At 37.1% G+C, this 26,598-nt stretch overlaps 1 protein-coding gene across 1 annotated transcript; it reads right to left on the reverse strand.

Moving 5' to 3' along the window:
- Positions 1-4: 4 nt before the first annotated feature.
- LOC139123262 (RYamide receptor-like) lies at positions 5-25,920 on the reverse strand. Its single transcript, XM_070689391.1, has 6 exons — positions 25,401-25,920; positions 5,919-6,323; positions 5,065-5,259; positions 4,476-4,687; positions 3,805-3,925; positions 5-991 (listed from the first exon to the last, which is right to left on the reverse strand). The coding sequence occupies exons 1-5, from the start codon at positions 25,746-25,748 to the stop codon at positions 3,847-3,849; spliced, it is 1,239 nt and encodes a 412-aa protein (XP_070545492.1). The 5' UTR covers positions 25,749-25,920; the 3' UTR covers positions 5-991; positions 3,805-3,846.
- Between the last annotated feature and the right edge of the window lie 678 nt (positions 25,921-26,598).

Raw genomic sequence — 26,598 nt, forward strand, 5'->3', positions numbered from 1 at the left:
TGTGTCTGTATACTAGGTGTTCTTATTGTTTGAATGTATGTCTATCCCGTCCAGTTAAAACTTCACTGTGCCTCATTTATTGAATATCTATTTTTATTTCTATGTAGATTTAAATACTCGGGTTTTATTCTTATTGTACTCCATAGAAACACATATTAAATTTTACAAATGAATGTGCTTCGAAATGATTCGTGACTCCATTTGATTTTCCCCTCAGTTTTCATAATCAGATACTGCAGAAACAATGACGCCATTATTTAAAATAAAAGAAACTTTTACACAGATATCAATTTACGTAAATAAACATTAACAGGTTTAAAATATTAGACAATAGTAATTAACACTCACAGTATAATCCCTCAAATAGATAAAAGAATATAAAACATTATATTATATAATAATTATTATACTTTATTGTTAAGCTCCATAAGCTGTAACTTTGACATTTTCTCTTATTTTTGTTTTCAATGATTACTTACTTATGTTAATTGTCCTATCAAATAACGCAGAATCACACATTAGTTTGGAATCACAACACGTACTGTAGGCCAACAACGAGCGATTTTATGTTGCCAATTTCCGTTCTGGTCCGGACTGGAATACAACGATGTTGACATCTGGCGCTTGGCGCGGCTGATTTTTTAGCGGCTGTACTTCGGCGGGGAGGTAATTTATGATTTATTTTTACGGAAATACATCGTTTTGGAAGAACTGAACATATTTTATTGACGTTTTAACATGTTTTACTGAACAAAAAATAGGCAAAAATTGGTAAAAGTTACAGCTTATGGGCTTTAAAGATAATTTATGTTGATGCTTCACAGACTGAAGTATGTCTCGTAAATTGGATATTGTTACAGTTTTGGCTCCAATTCATACATTGCTGGTGCCAGGTACCTGATGATGGAGTTGTGTAAGATATGCTGAGGTCAAATATCATCGGTTGAATGAACTGGTTCGGGTAACTTCAGGTCAATCTTCAGTTTCCTGTCTGCAAAAGAGAAATACTAAATTTTACCTGTAACATTTTTAAACTCAATAAAATGTATAACTATTCTAGTCACAATTTACATGTAGGTATCAGCTTTTGTGCTAAAGTACGAGTAGGAATGAAAGTGTTTGCCCTTCTATCTACGTCTTCGGCTTTATTGTGCCGTTTTAGGCAGATCACAGATTTTACGTATATCTGTCTGTTTGTTTGTCTGATTCCAAGCATGGTTGCCTGATCATGTATTATAACGTATTTGACGACAATTATCTCCTTCGTCAAGTTATCGGTTTCTCTCTATTTTCATTGAGGCGTTTTGCTCAACATATGAAGGAATTGTTACAATAACAAAATCAATTTATCCAGTTTTGTTGGCAAAACATTTTTTCTAACTCATCGTCCACTTCGACTCATTTCTGAACTCAAGAAAGACAAGGTGACATCTTCAGCTGTCTTGAATTGAAAATCAAATAAGCTCTCATTGATCATTCATTAAAGTATTACCGACCAACTGGCAGCGCTGTGTCAGCTTATTTCAATGAGGTACATGTAAAATTGTAGATCTGAAATCTTTAAATTGATGTTAATTTATCTTCTTTGAATCTACACTACAAGGACGATTAAAAGCCGAGTTGGAAAATTATTAAAAATACTTTCATCGTATTTGATATAATTGAACAAGGAAAGTAGTATTTCTTCCTTTGACAACCTCTGCACGATGCTGCTAACCAAGTATCCTACAGTCATATTAGAATAAACACAATTGGAACTAATTTGGAATAATTGGATCTCTTTACTTAATTTTTACAAATTTGAATTTATAAAACGTGGGAGATGCCCTGTAGCTGAAAATTGCAATATTAAAATAACCCATCTACGCAGGTGTATTGCACAAAAAGAGCAACAAATGAGCTTACATTTGCTGATTTAATCAACATTACTGCACTATCCAATTATCCCAAATTAGTTCCAATCATGTTAATATTAAAAATTAATACAGCTCGGAGAATTTGATGTATATATTATTCGGTCTGTAATTCATTTATAGGTATATTATTCATACATTTTATAGTAACTTGAACAGAACTTTACGATAAAGGGGAATGATGATATTACTATAATGGTCAGCTTCCCGTATTTTGGAAGAATACAATTTGTAGGCCACTGAACATCAAAAAGGTTATATAAAGATTAATTTCAATGCAAAGTATCAAAAGGTAGTTGCTGTCGTCTACTGACTTCGACCTGAAACTATACAATTGTCAAGAGACTATCATTTTGATACTGCATAGACCCGTAACTTCATCCCGTTTATTCAAAACCCTTATTACCTTAGTTTGTTTGATATTGCACATTGCCTCCACGATCGGTTCTATAAATAGGTAAGATATGTTTATTTTACGTTGACCAAAGTTCTCAGTCACAAAGCCTGTTATGTAGCTTCTATTTACTGTCATTTTAGAGTTTTCAACGAGGACGGCGTAGGTGTCTATTGACCTGTACTCCACAATATTGAGCAAATTTTTTCATCCTCAATTTCCAGTCAACGCATAAGCCGTGGCTCGAGTCAAATATATTGTTTTCATCACTGAAGTTTACCTATAAATTAAACCCTCCGCCCTTGAAACATGCCAAGCAAGGTCAAATTTGATTAGATAAAGAAAACGTATACTGATCTAACAGTAAATATGCCACTTTCCAAAGTAAATACACCTCTTAATTAATTGTTATTTTATATTTCGTTTCATTTTAACGAATTTTAATGATGAATGAATCTATAATAAGTGAATAAGCGTAAACCAAAATAAAGGAGCGAGTGTTAATCCATACTTTCCAACAAAATGCTTGAAATTATCATTTATCAATATCAATTGACCTCAGAATAAAAACAGAACAATCAAATTAACAGTTGATAATAAACAACTCTCGTCTTGTAAAAATTTTGACAGTCTTCATGGGCACTGTGCATTCGAAGTTATATACAACATTTCTTTATAAAATCCGCTATCAAATCATTTCATCTGAAATCAATGATGAATCTACGCCAAAGGCATCTGATTTCTGTCTGATAATGTCTCTCTCCATCACACATTTTCCTTGCGTTGATGCAGTGCGCATCACTTGTCTCAGCTTTGTTATTGGAGAACTATCCGTCAAGGTTCAATGGTCGATTTGTGAGATTTCTACAGAGGCAATAATGTGAACTTATTGCTCTGACATCTAAGAATTCTTATCACCTACAGTTACAATGATAATCTATGGACAGATACTCATAGTTCAATTTACCAGGTAGGGTTGGTGATGCGTTCAAGCTCTTCCTTACTTTACGAATGTTCTTTTTCAGTGACCTGAACTTCAATTTACGATTTTCTAAGTCGATGGAACTGCCACACATGGCACTACCGTTTGGTAGTCTTATACCTTAGTGGAAATACGTAATTTACCAGAGCTGCTTTTGAACTGGCGAAAAAGATTATCTTCTTTCAGAGTAGGCCTAGATCAATTTTTTCTCCGTCTCAAAGACACAAAGGCATGATGACAATAAGCCAATCAATTTTAAAAAGACACAGTTCATTTCGAAAGATATTAACTTGGATAGTCTTATATATCAAATCCCATATCAAACACAGTTGCAGCGGGAAAATCTAATGAACGATGTCATTGTACATTGTTTTTAAAACTTGAACTCAAGATAAATCAAAGCTTTGGTTTTCACATTCAAGTCGACAGTTTCCCCCAAACTGCATATGATTTTACAAAGATATGAAAGAGTAAAACTATTTCATGGCAAGCGAGCCACTGTCATGAAAACATACCCTTGTTTTAGTGCTGTCCTTTCCTCCTCTAACGCATGGCCATCAATTGAAATAGTCATCCGGACGTGGTTTTCCGAACACCAGATGCTTTTGTTTGTCGCCCAGATCAACAACGGTAGCTCTGTGAAAGAAAACATATCAATTCACCGACAATCGATGTTCAGTCACTGTTAAGAGTCTCTGTCTATTCCATGTGGATGTAATTACGTTTTCGCAATCATAGGCTTTTATCGTTTACAATTATGTAAAGATGTGAAGTTAAAATAACCAGGACTACATAGCGATGATTTAAAAACTATACTATAGCAACACGTTTCCAATTAAACTCGACAAAATACATATCATTTCCATGGTACTCATCCAATAGACAAAAAAGTGAACGTTGGCAACTACACTTGCCTTCAACGGATTATTACTGATATGAGAATGATTGGTGAAATATGTCATGAATAATTTCAATGACATATTTGTGGTATATTATTATGTCTGCTGTGATGATTTCTCATATTACGTTTTCAAATGGTTACACATCTTCGTTATATGACTTTGAGGTACCTATTTGTCTTCAAGTTGTAAACAAATACATGTATAAATTATAATAATTAGTATATAAATATAATGCGTAAACAAATAGATAAATAAATTAATTAAATACAGCTTGTACAACTCACATTCCAGGAGTTTGTCCGTCAACAACATTCGTATTTTTGCGTCCCGTGCATTCGTTTGCGGCCAGAGCTCGCAAAGAATGTGAACTTGAAGTAGATTTAGTTCGACGTGAGGTAGAGGAAGATGGGGTGCGCGAGCCTGATCTAAATGCTAGCTGCAACTGTAGCCGCCTGCTGCCATATGAACAGCTTGTTAAAAACCGCCTCAAGTCAGTCTGTGAAGATAATTTAACCAATGAATGAATAAAATTATGACTGAATGGCGAATATTTGAGAAAGAGAGAACACTTGACGAATTAGTTAACAAACTAATACGCAATATTTAATCAATTGTTAAATACCGTATACGTACATCTAATATGAGCATATTATTTATCTATCTACCATCTATTAATACATTTACCTCTCGTTCAAACTCATGTGTTGATATAAAATATATATATATATATATATATATATATATTATATATATATATATATATATATGTATATATATATATATATATATATATATATATATATATATATATATATATATGATTGATAAGTGAGCACATTATGAAATATAATGACATAAAGTATTGTAACTCACCCTGAAACTGTCGTTCAGAAAACCATAAACGATAGGGTTAATGAAACTGTTGGCCATGGCCAGCCAGTGACAACAGAAATAGATTATGACCTTCTTGTCGACGTGAACGTCAAACCTGCCTAGAACATTTAAGGTATTGAGTGGTAACCAGCAGAATGCAAATAGACACACTATTATGGCGAGCATTTTGATCACCTGTTAAATTGATACAGAGGAAAAATGTCAGTAAAAAAGCATCAGTCATGATATTTTGCAAGTGAAAACGAAAATGACTTTTAATAACTTGCACAGTTTTTACATCTCAAACGAAAATGTACTTTATCTTCTCTTGTGTCCCTGTGAAATAATCATTTCTTTATGAATTGCTTCATATGAGTCCCATAATATTCTATTCTTGGGTAATACCGGACCGACAACTAATTCAAAGAAACTTGACGCCAATGAAATAATAGTATGTAAAGTCTCGTAGGTAAGCTCATTATAAAATGAAATCCATGTGTGTTTCTCCAGAAACATGGCTCAAAGAAGAGTAAAGGTCGGTCGAAAACGGTGTTCTTTCTTACATTTCATATAGATTTTTGTCTTAAAGTGCAAAAACAGGGGATCAGGTTTCAGATTAAGGTATGTTGTTTAGCGGAAAACTCATATTTTTACTCTTTTGCCTAATGAGATCACCAAGGGCAATAGATTGGGAACTAATAATAAGAGAGCAGATGTATGATCATGATAAGCTAAAGGCAAGGAGCGATGTTAACGTTGGAGCCCAACCCAGAATTAGCCTTACGAATAATTCTTAAACCAGGTCCTAAATGAGGTGCATCAAAGGCAGCAAAGGAAAAACTCTTGAACCAAACCTTTTGTTTTGAACGCGAATTTGTCATGTCCCTGTTTCGATGTGCGTTTCCCGGCAAATTTCGTCCCCACAGGCGACGCCCAACCAGAAAATATGTGAGTCCTAGTGCGCAGAGGGGAATGACATATGTTATGATCATAATAAATAGTTCGTAGGCTATTCCAATCTTCTGTTGCGGCCACCATTCATCACATATTATTAGCTTCTCCGTCATTGATATTTGATATTCCCTGGTAATACCATACACCAGTTGAACAATGGCTAGACCAGAGCTCACAAACCAGATGAAGGCGATAGCAAACTTCGCTGAGTGCTTTGACATTCGCTTCTTTATGGGATAGTACACTGCGAAAAACCGATCCACTCCAATGGCTACCAAGGTGTAAATGCTAGCAGTAACTGAAACCTGTATGTTGAGAGAGAGAGAGAGAGAGAGAGAGAGAGAGAGAGAGAGAGAGAGAGAGGAGGGACGGACGGAAGGAAGGACAGGCAGGCAGGCAGATAAACAGACAGAGAGAGACAGAGAGACACACACAGACAGACAGATGGTGAGAAAGAAAGAGAGACAAATAAAAGTACAATTATGTGAGGGTTGTTTTACCATGAATTACGATCAATCTTAACTGCTCTTAATGTTTACAGTGCCTGTTGGTGTAGTATGCAAGTACGGATAGTTTTCAATCGGATTAGTATGCAAGTTTAGTTGGTTGATTGATCAAGCCCGAAAGTTTGCGACAAGTCGATTTATCATGACCAACACTATCACAACCTCATAACTACCATTGTTAAGGTGATACCGGAGAATTCCAATTGCTAAGTAACGGTTACCAAGGGTCATTTCCAAAATCAATAAAAATACAAATTTTTTATGTTTTTTTTTCATAATAAAGATTTACAGAACCGATTCCAAAGACGCAGGTTTGTCGCGGGATTGGTCAGTGACGTCACACATATACACATTTTCACAGCTCTACTTTAAAACGTTTCAGCTCCTACAAATTTGCACCAAATTTTTCAAAATTTCAGAATGTAACACATGAGATATCTTTTCAGAGCCCCTAGCATGGATAAGGTTATCTGTTCAAGTACAAACGAATTTTGAACAGGAAAATATCTACTGTGACATTTTGTGAAAATTTGAAGGGTTTTACGGCGATTTACGATCAGGAATTTTTAGAAACACATGCTTATCTATATTCTCATGTATGACTTCAATAATCCTACCAAACGTCTGCTAAATTGGTTTACAATTGAGAGAGTTGAAAGATTTTGAGCATTTTCAAAATACCAGGAGTCGAAAATCCATAAGATACTTAAAAAGAACAAGACATGGTCTAGAAAGCATTTCCTTTATACTGAAACTTGACAGTTGTGTTCCATCTAGTGAATATCCGTGGCGCTTTTCTCCTAACACATTGTTTAGAATTTCGAGGATACGACGGATGGGGGCACATACCTCACATAAACCAGTGAGCAAAGGGTGTCTGAAGTAGAGCTGATATTGAATTAAGAGAGCCGATAATCTTGAATGCCTTTGAAAAACTCCATGTTACCTACTTTTCATTAAAGTTGTAATATTTCTGCGAAATGTCACTTGATAACAAAACGAGGCAACGTCACTTTGTAATAAAACGAGGCAATACAATATTTTGACCTTTGATGTACTGAAAGTATTACCCGCAGAAACTTACATCGCAACTACATCGCAACGCGATGTATAATGTATAGTTTTTCGTAGGCCTAAGTAATCGCTTTCCATCCCTCGATAATGATCTATCCTGCATCCTAACATCTCATCTCAGACTTTGTCGAAAATTTTAAACTGACTAAGTGTTGTTAGCCAGACACCTCTGATAGATCGGTAACCTTCGACGCGATGATTACCGAGAGATGAATCTTTAAAGTTTGAAGTTCAGAACAGCTGGAATGAAAACATTCGGTTCCACGCATATGAGGATTAGGGTAGACGGAACTGACTAGAACCTTAGCGTGTATATGAGTTTGTACGACGTTGTATGTATGCACAGCTTGGCTTTTCTAAACTAGTCACATAACAAACGTTACAGAAAAGACATGAACTTTTCGAAATCATTGGCATTGATATGTAAGCTACTAAGACAGTATTTTCTCAACTTCTATTATAAAATTCAAGTTTTTGTCAATTGAACAATTTTAACACTCCATGATTTTGCATCAGCTTTTATCGGGGAACTGTCAATTTTATGGGATCATCAATCCTATAGACGTCAAGATGATGATGACGAATCATTACACTGGATATATTACAGAGAACACCATCCATCAACAGCTCATGACACACAGCTCATCCTACCATTCCAAAATCAAACTCCAATGTCATCCAGGTTGACTGAATTTTTATTAAGTCATTGATATTTATGATTTATTGTTCAATACAGTATTTTCCGTGAGGGGACCATTGGTAGTGCAACCAAAGCGAACGACACAAGAAAATCATTGCTTTGAGGGACTAGATAGTTTACCTTTGTCTCGATTATCGTAGGCGAATTCAAACCGTAATGACACTTTACTTCATTGAAATCATTAAAATCCATTGTACTGAACTGTTTGGACTTCGTCACATTGATTTTTATTAAAAAAGCAATTTAACTTTCTAAACAACCATGGTGTATTTGAGAAGTTCAAATCATAATGTCATCTTCCAATTTTCACGTGTAGGGAAGGTAGGGTTACCAGGTCAAACGCAATAAGTTTCCGTTTCCTATTCGTCACTCACTCATTCATCCATATAGATAGTGTACACGTAACATCTGTAACCTCCACAAATGTAATAATCTCCACAAATGTAATATCAACCACAATTGTAATAAAATCAACCACAAATGTAATAAAATAGTCAACCATTAATGTAACAACCCGCAACCACAAATGTAATAAACAAATTAACCATAATGTAATAAAACTCACCCATAAATGTAATAAACTTGAACTTGCATATGTGATCGTTTGTTTATCAATGCCCTGAGTAAATATAACATTAATAAGACTAGTGTAATGTTATTACATACTTTCCTGAAACTAGGTTTCCTTTCCGAAACACAGAATAGAATACTTTGAGAACGCTATCAGAAAACGGCGAGGTACTGATAAAACCATTAGATATTGGAAGTCGAACAGCAGTTCTACACACTGATAATTACATAATAAGGAAGCGTCAAAATAACTCGTCAACCAGTGATACCACTCAAGTTTATGACAGATGACTCAGAACAAATAACAGAGAAATATAAAACCTTAAAACAGAAACTTACGACACAAAACATGTTGACGAGAACATATATTTGAATCTAGTAAAAAACAATACGAACACTACTGTTATGTAGGTCATTTCCCCACACTCATCATGACCTGAGTTCAATCAGTCTAGAACATTCCCAAGGTCACTGCCCTTGATGACCTCACAACCTTGAATTCAATTAGTCATGTTGGAATGTTCTGGAAAGTTGATTAGTTGTGTAAGGGAGATAATTTTAGAACAGTAATTAGCATGTCAATAAAAGGTTCTAGATTGTTCTTACATGCCTTTATAAAAGGGACGTGCACAGCTTCCAGTCAGACTTTTGGATCGTGTCTCTTGTGTGTTACTAAACTCCAGCAGTAGTCATTCTCAAGACTTTTCAAGACCTTCACTGTCAACGCTGGATTTATACTGTGGTCTTTGTGCAGCTTCAAGCCTGCAAGCCAAAGGACTGTTCATTCATCCAACTGACTGTTACAACTCTGAGACTGGAGCTTTGCCGTCCCAGCTGAGATAAGTAGTCTGTACACTTTTAAAGCTTGTACTCTGTCCCTAACTTAGCAATTAGTTTTGTTTTCGTAATAAATTTTGTTTAAACGGAAACTGCTGAGTTCACCCTTTTGTTCGTTTTCTCTGCACGTAACAAATTGGGGGCTCGTCCGGGAGACGAATATTTTGAGCCGTTTGACAACATTTTGACAGCCTTTTCAAAACTACTGTATACTTTGAACTCAGCGAAATTTAATCATGGCGGAATTTAAACCAGAGGAAATGGATGACCTTGATCAGGACACATTTGATTCCCTCAGAAAAGACGACCTCATAACACTGGCCAATTTCCTTAAAGTAGAAGTCAAAAGATCTATGCGCAAGAGGGAAATACAGTACCGTATTGCCAAACATCTAGTTGATTTAGGCCAATTGAGGAATCCACCCTGAAAGATTATGAGCCCGAGTCTACCTCTGAACTCAGAAAATTAGAATTAGAAATGCAGACAAATTTGGAGATCAAGAAACTAGAATTACAAATGGAAAAAGAGAGACAGGCATTAGAAAAAGAAAAAATACAAATGCAATTAGAAATGGAAGAAAGACAGAGAGAGAAAGATAGGCAGAAAGATTAGAAATGAAACGTTTGGAGCTTGGACAGTCAGGAAAATTCTTCCCTTCAGACAAGTTTGACATCACTAAGCATTTCAGGTTAGTTCCCCCTTTCCAAGAAAAGGATGTTGATAAATATTTCCTTCATTTTGAGAAAATTGCTCAGAGTCTGAATTGGCCTAAGGAGTCCTGGTCTATGCTTTTTACAGAGTGCTTTGGTGGGTAAAGCCAGAGAAATTTACATTCAGTTGTCAGTAGAGCAGGCTTCAAATTATGATTCTGTGAAGGAATTAATTCTCAGGGCTATGAGTTGGTGCCTGAAGCTTACCGTCAGAAATTTAGGGATTGTGAGAAGGTGAAAGATCAAACTTATGTTGAATTTGCTCGAACAAAAGAACAACTGTTTGATCGTTGGTGTTCTTCTGAAAAGGTCAGTCAGAATTATGACAAATTACGACAACTTGTTTTGATTGAGGAATTTAAAAGGTGCATCCGGAGTGACATCAAGACGTTTATCAATGAACAAAAGGCAGATACATTAGAGGTTGCTGCACGTTTGGCCGATGATTATTCATTGACCCACAAATCTTCATTTCTCAGCAAACCATCCCAGTCCTTTTCCTACAGAAACAATGCAGTGAAATTTAACACCTCCTTTTCATCCAAGAATTTCTCAAAGGACAGTAGAAAATCAAATGACAACAGTTCACAGAGTTCAAGTAACACTCCCACATCATCAGATCCCAAGTCTCAATCTCCTTCTGACAAACAGTTCGGTACACTTTCTTGTAATTATTGTAAGAAAGACGGCCATTTAATGTCAGAGTGTTTCAAATTGAAAAGAAAACGTGAAGGTCAAAGTGGTCAAAGTGGATCTAAGCCAACCGGCTTTATTTCTTCATCAACTCAATTAGAGTCTAATAATGTGTGCAACACATTTTCTGAGGTTAAACCCCTCTTATCCCCAATTAATGAGGTCAAGGTCAATTCTTCTCAAGATAGCATTATGGGTATTTTCGAGCCATTTATTCATAATGGTTTTATATCACTTTCTAGTGATTTCTCTTCCGCTACCCCTGTCAAAATTTTAAGAGATACCGGGGCTTCCCAGTCTCTTTTGTTGGCAGATACCCTGCCGTTTTCTGAAAAGTCATTTTCAGGTTCTAAAGTTCTTATTAAGGGGGTAGATTGTAATGACTACATTCCTGTTCCTCTCCATAATGTCTATTTGTCTTCGGACTTTGTTTCTGGACCTGTGGCTTTAGGTATTAGGCCTTTTTTTGCCTTTTGAAGGGATTCACCTTCTTCTTGGAAACGACCTTGCTGGGGACAAGGTCATTACTAATCCACTTGTGACTGATAATCCTACTTTAGATCAGGATCCAGAGCCAATTGAACAAGAGATACCCGATTTATTTCCTTCATGTGCCATTACTCGAGCCATGTCAAAGAAAACTTCCGAGAATCAAAATACTCTCAAAAATAATGTCACAGATGTTGACTTAAATGACACCTTTCTCAGTCAGGTGTTTGACACGGATCATTCCGTTATCCGTCGTGGATTTGAAACTTCCAGTAAAACTTCTGCTGACCAAAGTCAGACATTTTCTAGATCAAATCTCATTGCAGAACAACACAAAGACCCAGATATTTTGTCTTTGTTTGACAGGGTAGATGATGAAGGTAAAACTTCAGATAGCTCTGTTTCCTATTATACAAAATCTGGTATTCTCATGCGTAAATGGAGACCTCCAGATGTCTTGGTTGATGACGATTGGGCTATAAAACATCAAATTGTGGTTCCAAAGCCCTATCCGTGCTGAAATATTGCGCCTGGCCCATGAAACCCCTGGGCTGGTCACTTAGGAGTCAGGAAAACTTATCATAAAATTCTCAGTCACTTTTATTGGCCTAATCTCAGGCAGGATGTAGCACATTTCTGTAAAACTTGTCACACATGTCAAATGGTAGGAAAGCCAATCAGACCATTCCAAAGGCCCCTTTACAGCCAATTCCTGCATTTCAAGAACCATTTAGTAGGATACTAATAGACTGTGTTGGGCCCCTACCAAAAACAAGATCAGAAATGAGTACATGTTGACAATTATGTGTACATCAACTCGGTTCCCAGAAGCCATACCACTGAGAAACATAAAGACAAAGACTATAGTGAGAGCTTTAGTCAATTTTTCACTTTATTCGGCCTCCCTAAATGTGTCCAGTCCGATCAAGGCTCCAACTTTATGTCTGGAATTTTTCAACAAGTAATGGATCAGCTAGGCATTAAACAGTATAGGTCATCCGCCTATCATCCAGAAAGTCAGGGTGCTCTTGAGCGATTTCATCAAACTTTGAAAAACATGATTAGGACCTACTGTTTTGACACAGAGAAGCAGTGGGATGAAGGAATTCATTTTCTGCTCTTTGCTGTTAGAGAGTCAATTCAAGAGTCTCTTGGTTTTAGCCCATTTGAGCTTGTATTTGGACATACAGTCCGTGGCCCACTTAGCTCGTTAAAGAGAAATTCCTGTCAGACGACGATGATTGTCTGAATATTTTGCAATATGTCAGATTTTCGTACAAAACTCTCTAAAGCATGTGAATTAGCCAGAGAAAATCTTGAGTCATCTCAGCAGTCAATGAAAACCAGATATGATAAAAGCACCTCAAAACGGAAGTTTGAACCAGGTCAAAAAGTTCTTGTTCTACTTCCAATTCCTGGCAAACCACTCCATGCTCGTTACTTTGGGCCATACCTAATTGATAAGAAATTGAGTGATTTAAATTACATCATAATAACACCTGACAGGCGAAAACAAAACAGCTATGTCACATAAATATGCTTAAGCCATATTTGGATAGGGATAATCCTACTAAAACAAAGCCTGTCAGTACAGTCAGTTCTGGCCATTATGAAGATAGTGATACTGAAACTGACTTGAGTGAAAATACTCTAAACTCAAAGCTGGGCTCGGTCAAGCTTCAGAACTCAGAAATCCTGGAGAAGCTGGAGTCTACAAAGTTGGCACACCTCCAGCCAGAACACCAACAACAGCTGAAAGAACCAATCCATGAACATTTGTTTCCAAGATGTTCCAACGAGGACAAACATCATCTACCACAACGAAGATGTCTGCGACAGTAATCCAGTGGAACAACATCCAGACGGACTGAATCCTGCGAAAGCGGAATATCTCCAGGAGGAAGCCAAGTATTTGCCGAACAATGACTTTATCGAACTCAGTAAAAATAACCGGACTTTGCCGTGCATACTTTATGCCAAATTCAGTGCCATTTCAAGTTTTCCAACAACAAATTGCAAGAAGATAGTCATGGGACATCCTGTTTGCTACTTTTCACACAAATTTAACAAATCCAGAGAAACTACTCTACAATTGAAAAAGAGTGTTTATCTTTGATATTAGCTTTACAGCATTTTGAAGTTTATGTTACTTCTTCAAATCAGCCAATAGTGGTTTATATTGATCACAACCCTCTTGTTTTTCTGCAGAAATTCAAAGGCAAAAATCAGAGATTGCTAAGATGGAGTTTAATGTTACAGGAGTTTAATCTTGACATTAGACATATCAAAGGCAGAGACAATTTAATTGCAGACTGTCTCTCTCGTATTTAGAGTTTATTGTTGTTCACTTTCAAGAAATTTTATTGTTGTTCACTTTCAAGAATTTTACTTTAGAGTAAAACAAAATTTGAGTACTTAAATCCTTTTCAAGATTACATTTGTAAAAGAAAGATTTTTCTTTGAAAAATTTTCTTTTTTTGAAGAGGGGTGTGTTATGTAGGTCATTTCCCCCACACTCATCATGACCTGAGTTCAATTAGTCTAGAACATTCCCAAGGTCACTGCCCTTGATGACCTCACAACCTTGAATTCAATTAGTCATGTTTGGAATGTTCTGGAAAGTTGATTAGTTGTGTAAGGGAGATAATTTTAGAACAGTAATTAGCATGTCAATAAAGGTTCTAGATTGTTCTTACATGCCTTTATAAAAGGGACGTGCACAGCTTCCAGTCAGACTTTTGGGATCGTGTCTCTTGTGTGTTACTAAACTCCAGCAGTAGTCATTCTCAAGACTTTTCAAGACCTTCACTGTCAACGCTGGATTTATACTGTGGTCTTTGTGCAGCTTCAAGCCTGCAAGCCAAAGGACTGTTCATTCATCCAACTGACTGTTACAACTCTGAGACTGGAGCTTTGCCGTCCCAGCTGAGATAAGTAGTCTGTACACTTTTAAAGCTTGTACTCTGTCCCTAACTTAGCAATTAGTTTTGTTTTCGTAATAAATTTTGTTTAAACGGAAACTGCTGAGTTCACCCTTTTGTTCGTTTTCTCTGCACGTAACACTACCTTGAACACAGTAATCAAAATTAGACATCCTGGCATCCCTAGTGAAGGAACAAACTTCAAGTGGGACAACATAGGAATACAGACAATCCATCGATTATGCCACACAATTTATCTACTGAAGACGAATTTGAGGCAATTGATTAAGAAAGTACGGCAATTTTCGAAAAACGGCGTTAAAGGATATTAGTGTTATACAGTCTTCCCCTTTCTGGAGTAGAGACTGCACTGACATTCACATTACAGCTGTGTCTAGCCATGGCCAATCAGTTCTGTACACAAAACAGGGAAACGTAAAATACACTTTCAAATATGCAAAACACACTAAACGCAAACAATTAAGAAATGAATAATGTGTGGAGTTGCTTTCCTTATTACATAGATCAATATTTAGGGGATAATTCCTCAATTGCAACGACAAAATAGATTTATTACATTTATGGTTGATATGTATTACATTTATGGGTGTTTTTTTATTACGTTTATGGTTATCATTTATTACATTTGTGGTTGGTGTTTTTATTACATTTATGGTTGATTTTTGTTACATTTAGGGCGATATTACATTTATGGGTGCATTTTATTACAATTGTGGTTGATATTACATTTGTGGAGATTATTACATTTGTGGAGGTTACAACATCAACCAGTCAGATTTCTTGTTGTTAAGGTTATTTGTCACTCGAAATTGAAAACCTTAAATTTTTTTCAAGGTTTCCGTACAGAGCCTATCAAGCATTCGATTTCGCAGTCAATAATAACAGCACGTCACCTCGGCAACTTTGGTACAAGTGAAACAAATAATAATGTTAACCGACACATGAAATTCAAAATTGCAGCCATCCCGGGGTTAGTTCTTGGGGCAAAATTAAATTTTGTTTCTACAAGCATAAGCAGGTGAAAACTTGTATTTTCTTACTCCAAGATCCTCAAAATGAAACCCACAAGTGTTTGTGAAACAATTAGTCGATTTTGACTTTGTCCAAAATCAGACATTGTCCAAATGAGACGTTGTTTGTCGAAGATTCAAATAAGAAATTCTTGATTTACTTTCAGGGCGACTGCATAGTTGCTGAAACATAAGACCGATTTTACAGATATCAATGTGTTAAAAAACATCAGTGCCCTAGTATATATGAAAATTTCTAGATATAGATAACCCGCGGCTTTCCTTATTGATCAAATACCATGCGTGCATGGTGCATTGGTTTTGAAACACTGTCATTTGTACAAAAGGTCTTGCGGTTACACAGCAAACAAGAAAACTCGTATGTTCTGTTACCTACATTAGTATGTCTGACTTTAATGAAGATGAAAAGCATCACATCTGACACCACGACATTGTTTGAAAATGTAATAAAACTCGTAATTTTGAATCACAAGACATCACGGGGCGCATATTAAGGGAACCTATAGCGACTGTCGAAATAAAAGATTGCGAAGACATTTTGTACTAAATGTCACCTGTTTTACAACTTTTATATGTGTATCATCACTTTAGGGCTTTCTCCTTACTTCCCCCTTTGCTAAAATCATGACGTCATTCACTAGTGGTTTACCAGCGTTGCTAGGAGTCCGCTTGTAGTCACACGAGTACTGTAAATGATTTAGGCGACAAAACTGAAGGTTTAGAATGCGCTTCGGGATCAGATACCATGGCTCTCAAACTTAATGTTACTTGTTTGGTCTTTCACTTTTTAGGTGGCTCGTTTTAAAAGTCTTGGAATAAGAAAAAATTTCACCGTCTAATTGTTTCAAAAATCAAAAATTCAAATTTTCTCGGAATAGTTAACCCCTGGATGAGGCCATTTTGAATTTCAATTGTCAGGAAGTATTTGGTAATTTGTTTCTCTGGTACCAAACTTGCTCGGAGACCCTTGCTTTTTATTCTTGATTTGGTAAGAGAATGGTTGAAGGTTTCATTGAGGACAGTTTTAGCAACATTTAAATATTTCACTTTCCAGGTGCATAATACCTTAATAGAAACGATAATATAAAACCCAGTGCTCCTCGTAACGTAGAACTCGCCTCGGGGACAGATATTCGGACTCTCAAACTTTTTCTAATCTTTCTGATCTACCACTTGTGGGGGGCTCATTTTAAAGCCTTTGGTGTAAGAAAACTTTTCACAGAAGTAGTTTTTCGAAAATCGAAAATTTAATTTTTCCCCGGAAGAGTTAACACAGGGATGGTGGTCATTTTGAATTTCAACTGTCGGGAAATCTCACGTTATTTGTTTCTCTTGTACAAAATTTGCACGGTGACCCCTGATTTTTATTTGTGATTTGGTAAGAGAGTGGTCGAAAGCTTCATCGAGGAAAGTTTGACAAAAGTTCAAATCTTTCACTTTCCAGGTGCATAATAGCTTAATTGAAACGATAATATCAAACCTAGTGCTCCTTTTAATGTGTTTCAAGTGTCAAGTAATCAATGACAACAACTGAAGATGTTTGAAAGTCATCGGACGTTTCCTAGCATTCACGCAAATCGGTAGTCCATGGTGTAGTCGCTCGTTAAACAGCTGGTGCATGGATAATATTGTGACGGACAAACTTTACGCTCGCGTTTGTGAAGTATATAAAGCTACGTGCTTGTGCGCATCAAGAAGATTTTTAACTCAGATTTAAACTTTCTCCAATGATAACAAAAGTGATATAATTGGAAACTTAAAAACACGAACGCCACTGTTATTCGGATATGTAAAACTGATATGTGGACTTCAGCCTGATTCACAACCCCAAACTCGATTAAAAACACAGTCCTCAACGTGGAGTAAGCAAATATGCTTAGGGTGGATGTTCAATTTGCCAGGCCGGATACAACTGATCCGTAAAGCAAAAGTTTCATTAGTTAGCAATTATGAGTTATTTACTAAATTTTAAACTAGTTAAAACCTTGATTATGGTCTCCCCATATAAGCGGCCTTGCAAAAAAAAGGAAACCCGTCGTCAACAGACACCAAATCTTGTGATATTAATCGACTTTTGACCCGACGAACATATAAGACCAAAACCTGTGGGTATAGATTAGCCATCTTTTTCAGTCCGTCAGACTTTAAATAAAATATTGCCATCTGTCTGCTGTCCCCTTGTGCACCTGATTGCCAGCCTCAATCACACAAACTCACACTGTGCATGGTTATATGGTTATCTCCAGGCTGCCTACTGCTTGATCTGTGTCATGACTATATATCAGTCGACTAAACTACGTCCACGTCAAAGACGATAAACCGCTACTAAAATAAGAGTTAATATCTACCTTTACTCTCTGATTAGTCAACTCATCATAATGCCATTTACCATTAAATTTGGGGAGGGGCGATCAATATTGAAAAAAAAATGCAAATTGCAATTGTCAGAAACTCGTTCAGCATATACTGCTTTTACACAAAAACGAATGCAAAGACAGGAATGAAGATTTCTCGAGTTTGCAATTCTGCAGCAACTTCTTTGTGGGTGTATTTAATTTCACAAATCACAGATGACTTCAATTTGCCCTTAAATTTCCATCAAACTTAGGTTCCGTTCCATTCATAGGCGGTTACCATACACTTGCCGCTCTTTCTCTGAATTTTCGTCTTTCGATTAAATATCAGGTCAACATGTTTGTTTTGATCGAGTCGAAAAGATTGACGGGGTTTTGGTTTGCGACATTTCGCTCTATCACGGCGACGAGTTTCCAAGGCGAGGGTAATCAAAAACGAACGAAAGGCGCCGGATAGTCTGATTCAGTCGTTCCATGACTTGCGAGCTTGCCAAATCTACTCTTTTAAAGTTACGAATACCATGTAATCAACTAGATTGTTCTACTGTTATTTTCCACGTATTCTATCCATTTAAATTTAATTATCAACTTAAACTTAGATCGATAGCATTCATTTGATTGAATCTCACGATTTCTGATGATGATTTTCTGCAAAAAACAATTCGTCATGCAGTTAGTATTTATCACAATCGTATAGTGACGTACAGAGCAAATGAATCTTTCAGCTTATATAATCCATTATTATTTCTTGCCTAGCTTCTTGATAAATCCTTCCGTGACATCGGATTGCTTGCCGTTTCTCGCTTCCTTTCCTCCAAGAGCACTCAGGAGAGGGTTAAAGGAGCTGTACATGTAATATATATTCTCAAAACGGAGTCGTGTAGCAAGCAATATTCACCCCGAAACACAGAATGTCAATTAGAATGACCGGGCATTGCCCTGTCAGCATTCGCCTGAGGTGACTAACTGTACACTCTTGATCGGCGGAATATAATTTTCTATTTTCTCAGCAAGGTTGAGTTGTATTAACTGCATAGCATATGTTGCTATATGGCTTTCTCACCATGCACGTGTTCTAGAATGAAATCAAATATAGCGTGCACGTACTAAGGTCATCATCATTATCATGGTGATTGTTTTCCTTCGTAAATCTTTAGAATCGATGACCATCGGAATTGATAACGTGTACGTGATTAGACTGATAAAGGAAAATTACAAGACCTCGATTTACTTGCTGTCGACGTGAGAAAGCATTTACATGACGTATAATTTACGTACCATTTCCAAACCATATTATTCGAGGTAAATGATGATCATTACAAGTTTAATTTTGTAATAAATGACATTTGGTCGTCTGCGCAAAGGTCAAAGGCAGTTGAGTTCGCCCAAGCTATTAAGCAAGATTCATGAGTTTCAGTTTTATTGGTCATCACGACGTCGAATGTCTGTTGGTTAAGCAGCGGCGGGCTAATATAGAAAAACTTCACTTAACGGCAACATGTCAAGTGTAACAGGAAGGATAACTCAAGCTTGTACACGTCCACGACCAACTTATAACCATTCGTTCAACCACATTTCGAACTAGGTTTCGAATATCACTGTAAATTTATTATGAATATGAATATGAAGTCTGCTTGTGGCTTAAAAGTTATGCTGTATGCTTTGAGATCAATGACGTAAACTGTTAAGGTAACAGGTGAAGGCAACCTTTTACAGACAAGATCATCGCATGTAAGGCGACTCGTGACAAATGGAAGACGTCATATTTGAACATGTAATGGCAGAGGAAATTAGAAAATTGCTCTCTTTTGGAAGGTACACAAATAAGTTGACATCAAGGACATAAAAAGAACAGGATAAACAGTTACTTTAAAAATCATTCTTCGTCGACGCAGAAACGATTCACGCGTTCAATCCAATAACTAGTTTACGCTTTAATCTCTTGGCAATTACGCGCACGGATGGTTAGTGATAGGTAATTAACCAGTATGTTCGTGACGTAGTATCTTCGACTTCGTCTCCACTTTGATGCAGTGCAAATGACACTCAAGCTGATACAACACAGGAAAAGACAATATTGTGTAATTTTGCCATCGAGTCTCAATGAACACTATAACAAATATAACAAGACTCAAAAAGTAGCACTGGATGAACGCTTTATGTTTACAGTCACAATGGTTATTAATCCAAAATTCAAATTTTCAGGATTTTAGTTGCACTCGATCGTCTGAAGAAGCAGAGAGAAGCGGCCATTTTTATACTTTTTACTTTCGAGTGTACAGTTCCGGAACAAACCAAATCTGATAACATTTATCGTGCATATATCGACGTTTACCATTAAATACCACGGCTGATATTTTGTGGTAAACGTCACCAAGAGGAGCGATGTAGGCAATGGTGTATGATAAATCATTATACTGCCCGACTTAGTCTGCGCAGCAGCGTAAAAGTTATTACTAATTTATATATCTGCCTCATAAAAGAGGCATATATCTGTAAATTTCACCGTGACAGGAGTTAGAATCAGCAATTAGCTGCAATCAGTGGCAATCGCCATCCTAGAACGCAATGTCATAGGGCTAGAAAACATTTCGATACTTATAATTCGTCGAAAGTAGAGATTGCCTAAGATATCATAAAATGTGGCATCAACAAGATGGTGTCAATCGTCGAATGTTTTTTACGTTAGTGATGCCATCGGGGAAAGTTTCTCGTCATAGTTACGCATGCATGGACTTCAGTAGTCACTCAGATGGAAGTAACTGCTGTATCTAATTAACCTTAAACCCGAACACGTGGCGGTCATTGAGAACGTAAATACCTTAGGCTATCAGGCTATCGAATAAAGTATAAGAATCAGCCCTGTTTTAACATTCTTTACACTTACGTTTTATCTTGGATTTTTATTACTATTATGTACTTAACTTCATTTCACAAATAACATGCATGGCACGTCCTTGAGCAGCGAGTAGCTGCAATATACCATGGCACACATATATTAGACAGCGCGGCAGACCATAGCTTTAATTGTAACGCCAGGAATATGTCGTCATGAAAAAATATGAACACGGTCGACGGAGCTGACTGAGCAAGGAGTAATTTCCGCCAAAAGAATTTTCATGTCGTAGGAACTGTGCCACAAGGGTTTTTAACCGTAAAATAGTTCATGTATAGTTCCAATGTGCCTTTTAATTATCTTTGGAGATCTAATAACATTTTCAATAAAGTCAAGAAGTAGGCTGCCCTGCAAGACAGATTCAAATGCTCAGAAAACTAGGATCTACCAGTACTTAGACGAAACAATAATATATTGACTTGCCTCGGAAATTCGACAAGAGTACTGTATTTATCATATATAAACATATTTCGACAAAAAGAAGTCATTAAATCCATGATGTGCACCCCGATTCTTTGGCGTCAAATGAAGGTCTTCACCTCAGCATCATCTAAATATTCAATCAACATTAGCTAAGTATTAGCTAAATACTCCTTTCCCCCTGCCTCAGCGATGTATCGGTCTTTAAAGTCTTACGCGCCACCGTTGACCACGTTTAATGCTTCTTAGCGGAAAATATAAGTGTATGGACATCAGTTGTTGGCTCATTACAAAATTGCCCTTATAAACGACGCAAAACAGACGTTCTTCGAGATACCTTTTACCTTCCTCTGAACTAATAGACATAAGGATGCAACAGTAAAGCAAAACCAACATAGATTATTTCAATTATTCCACAGTCCTATCATCATACTTTTGACGTCAGCAGTTGGGTATACGGTCAGCACTTTTTCCGCTCTTACGTATGGATGGATGTATGTGTGTGCGTGTGTACGTATCTATGCATCTATCTATATATGTATCTATTTATGTATCTAAGTATGTCTGTTATCGAAAATGGGTCAATGGATTGAGGGATGGAAAGGGGCACAATCATACATTAGTGATTGCAATTATTCATTGTGCTAGTTTAGTGACGACAATTGAATTTGCATCATTGACGCCTTTTATGAGAGTCGCGGAAAAGGCGACTAAAAATATTTAAAAGCCATGATGCCCTTTCAGTCGCCATCAGTCTACTTTTGTTTTTTATCGATTTGTAGGCAAAAACATATAGACAGTGTAGCCTAATTGAATGACATCATTTGTGACACAACTGCTCGAATTCTAAAAGCCCAATTTGTTTCGCCATACATATACTATATTCTATCTATTCCTTGAACTTAATTTCCAATTAGTTCAGATGATGCGGACTCCAAAACCGAAACAATAATTGCTGATATGATACGCCTGTTTACGAGTATGCTCATTTCTTCAGAAATGTGCCATCCATTTGATGTGGAATTGTATAATACAGGGAAGTGGGAATGAATAACTAAGCTATGAATATCCTGGGGTAAATCTTTAGTCTGCTGAGTAATGCAAGATGTAGAAAAGTTGGATCATTTGGATTCTTGTGTGTGCCGAGGGGAACTCCAAGTAATTGAAACTGTATACCCTCTCAGCTTCTGGATTATTGTTCTGATGCTTTGATGTCAACGGCTGTAAAGTGTCACCGATACCGTCGATAGTGCCGAAAATACGTCGTTCTGTTAGCTAGGACGACCTATTGGCTGTCAGAGTCCTGTTCTGTTCTGTTCTTATGAATATTTAGTGTTATCCTTTGTCCACGCTCGATCGATCATGGCCGCATGGGGCTTGCGTCAGAGACTGGACCTGACCGACAAAGGAAGCAGCTGATAAGAAATTGAACTTGATTGAAATCGTAGCGTTCACTTGTCTCGGTAGTCGACGGATTTTGTACTTTGTACCGCACCTTAAACAAAAAGAATAAAGTACCAAACGGCAGCTACCGTTGACTTTCTAGATGGGAAATCAAAGGATTTTGTTAGCATCAGTTTTAATTTAAGTCATTTCCGTCTCCTTCTTAAATGACTTAGACAATCTAAACCCTAGGGACCATACTGAATATTTTAGAGAAAACGAATCATGTAGGCTATATGCGTGTTTTTAATTCGAAATAATCCTTGTAACAGGCGTTACCGCTGGGGACAAATTAAAACAGTGCACGCCGTTAAGTGAGGTGATCAATATCGTCTTCTATTCTGTTCACGTGTTATATAGTCTACTGATAAAGTGGAAAATAGCTCATAATAAATAATTCATGTTGAATATCGGTGAACCTTTTACCCGAGGTTCTGCTTCAGATATGTCGGGAAAGAAACTAGAATAAGCAGCTACAGGTATGTTTTGATTAATTTCAACGTCATTGGTCAACATCCGATAAGGGAGAGAAAAAATATTGCAGTTTTGAAGGTCATTTGAATAATTCTATATACTTCATGGCTTGATTGCATCGCTATAGGAATATAGATTTGTGATTCATAATCCACTCGTAAATATTAACCCATTAATATTTCATGCGGTAGTATAACCCGTGAAATTAATGTACTTCGTCAAAAAATCAACATTTAAAGTGGTGTTGTGATCAAACAATTCTGAATGTGATTTCGTTATCCATGCGTGGAATTATCAGCTGCCACACCGAACATGAGTAGTCTTGTAAACATGTCAGTGCGAACTCGCTCTCTGGCAGTACACGGCAACGCTTTAAAAGCGGTCTATTGACATGGAAATACCCGTCGATATAAAAACATGTATTCGATGGTAGGCTACTCCATCGGTTTCGTGTGTGTTTTGTCTCTTAGACACGATTTACTGTTCATGGTAAGACACATAGTTGTTGTCATGGACAACACAGCCCCGACTGGGTCTTTAAATCGACATAACAGGGACATGCAATGACAATATCTCTCAAATGCAATGGCATTACAACTACACACGCACACTGCCTTTTGAACAACTCTCGCATGGTAACGCGGCTACGAAAGTGGTGAAAAAAGGACTTTCAATACAAAAACGTTGAAACCTGTATGAGGAGCATATTGTGGGATCCGGGAATCCGCCCTGAAATCCTCGGGATACAGCGTTGAGTATAATTCAGTGTCAAGCCGCTGTATCGTGTTTGTTGTTTCTATAACGAATGAATAATATCTCCCACTATATTAAAAATCAGTGTTGAAGCTAGGTAGTATTTCCATTCAAGCTGGTTCTATCCCCGTGTTAACTCTATTGGGAAACATCCAATTTTTCGATTTTCACAAAAGTAAGCCAGTAAAAGTTTCAGTTACTCAATGATATTCAAAATGAGCCCAGCAAGTGGTATGATCCTAAAACGCATTTTAAAGGTTTGAGTGTTCGATTATCTGGTCCCGAGGCGCATACTACACTTAAACAGCTCAATCGTTATATGTTTCAACATATAGATGTGCTGACTCATCAAAGTGAAAGCTTCACCCTTTTCAGTGTTAGTGATATTTAGGATTTCACGTCAAGGTAGGAAAATACCTTCTTCTTCCCATGTGTAAATAGCAGAGGCAAAGAAATAGCACGAAGAGGCCAGATACACGCGGCGTGTAGAATATCAGCCTGATATGTATGTATAACAGTGACTGGAAAACAAATGTAATTGACATCCGGATCACTGTAACAAAATACTTTTATATCTACTGAACTGATAGCCAGTTTGTGTATCGTTTGCGATAATACTAATGAAAATCATTCCGATTATTCCATTTGTGTAACCTTTAGTTTCAACTTTGCTCATTTTAGTCTCTGTCAGAAATGGTAAAAGACAAGGTCCAGATTCAGACTCAATATTTATATAGAATGGAACCTATAAGCGCAGCACAATCTTATCTTTTTATTTTGTAAGATATGTATGGACATATGTCTTACAAAATAGTACGATAAGACTGCACTGCGTTTATTGGTCTCATCGTACAAGAGTTGAACAGTTTCTCCGGTTTTCAACATTCACATTTATTTTCATCTCAAAAAAGGTAAACATGTCGGGAAGAATTAATTAAGGTCGCTTGAAAACGTATTTAGCAGTACCTCTTGGGATTTTGATGCATTAAAGGTGCTTTAATTTACATCGAGGTAATGTTTTTCCTCGCGCAATACCACTTAGGCAAACAAGAATTATAAGCTTGTTTCCCATCTTGGATCTCCTACAAAAATGTGGTAACGTGGGCTTTTATGTTCTTTCCTTTCATCTAGTTCACAAGTTCCCACTACCGACATGAAAACAACAACAACAGGAATGATTACATGTAGTGGTAATGTAACAATCAGCAAGACGACGATGCAAAGTTTAATGTTCATATCTTTACCTGTATTGTGTGCGCATGGGATCCTGCACATACGCGTATTAACATCATTGAGCCATACAGAGCAGTGTAATTTTTGTACTTATTGTTTCAACGAAGTTGAAAAATACGACCGCGCACCTAGTCTAAATCGACAGGCGTGAGGATGTGAAACAAATCATTTTCTTTTCTGGCTAACGGCTTATCGGAGATGTTAACATTTACGTGTTCAGGAATTATTATGAAGGATGCCTGTGTTGTTCACCTACCTGCTGCATGAAAACAACGACTTTGCAGAGACCACGGCCAAATATCCAGTGACCCAGCATGGCTTGTACGAAGGAGAAAGGTATGCCGAAAACCGCCATGGTAACGTCAGACACGGAGAGATTGATGAGGAATGTGTTGAGGTCTGTACGCGACCTGCCACTGCAGGCAAGAACAAATATAACAGTCACATTGCCGATGATTGCTAAGAGTGTCGTAAGACTGTAAATGACGATGAGACCGATTTGGCCACCGAGTGAAATTCCATAAGGTTTTTTGTAAGGATAAATATCATCTATGTAGGAATAATTTCCGTAGGAAATATTATCGTCATAAAATTCAGATTCCATTCTAAGTATCGATCGCGAAGTTCGTTGGATTTTCAGTTTTTTCTCGTCAGAGAGAATCGGGAAACGGTGACTTCCTGCGCGTCGTAGGCTCGAATAACGCCAAAAACCTTCATGTTGACAATGGTACGTATTGGGAACTGAATCTAGCCAGCGTCAAGCGCGTCTACGATCAATGTGCTGCCGCTAAGTGGATGATCACGTTTATATGATCGAAAAAATGCAGGTTGCCGGGCCGTTTGTGATTCAGATTCAAGTTATGACGTTCATCAGATTCGGTGAATCGAAATACACTGGAACAGTTCTGCTGCGAAACATATGGTCTTTTTTTCAGTGCGTCTTTGAATAGAATTCAAGCGCTAGTCCTTGAAAAATATAATCGGAGTTTGAACAATGGCCATATTTGCTAGTCTATTTTTAGGGGACTTACCGTTGACATTACATATCACTACTTTCAGTTTCAGAACTCAAGCGATCGATAGCGACAAGTGAGAGCTATTCACAGATATTCAAAGGGGTACGAATATTGGCGGAGGGGCAACGTTACAATATCTGTACTACACGTTTGCACTTCCTGCTCACTTTTATTTTGCCTTTTTAAAAATACCTAGGCATGATAAGTAAAGCATTAACCGGTAGAGTTGACTTTTAAAAAGTCATCGATCGAAACGTCACGGTTTTTCAACCATGTGAAACACTAGATGTAGAATTTGACCTGTCTCTGCAGGAGGTAACAGACGTCAGGATCACAATGTTTTGCAGGGATTATTTCAGAATTCAAAATTGCTTGTTGGAGAAGAAGCTAATCAGGATGTTGAATGATCTTCGTAAGAGCATGCTTATGAACCTTCAC

The sequence above is a fragment of the Ptychodera flava genome, chromosome 22, assembly GCF_041260155.1.
Source record: "Ptychodera flava strain L36383 chromosome 22, AS_Pfla_20210202, whole genome shotgun sequence".
Classification (NCBI taxonomy): domain Eukaryota; kingdom Metazoa; phylum Hemichordata; class Enteropneusta; family Ptychoderidae; genus Ptychodera; species Ptychodera flava.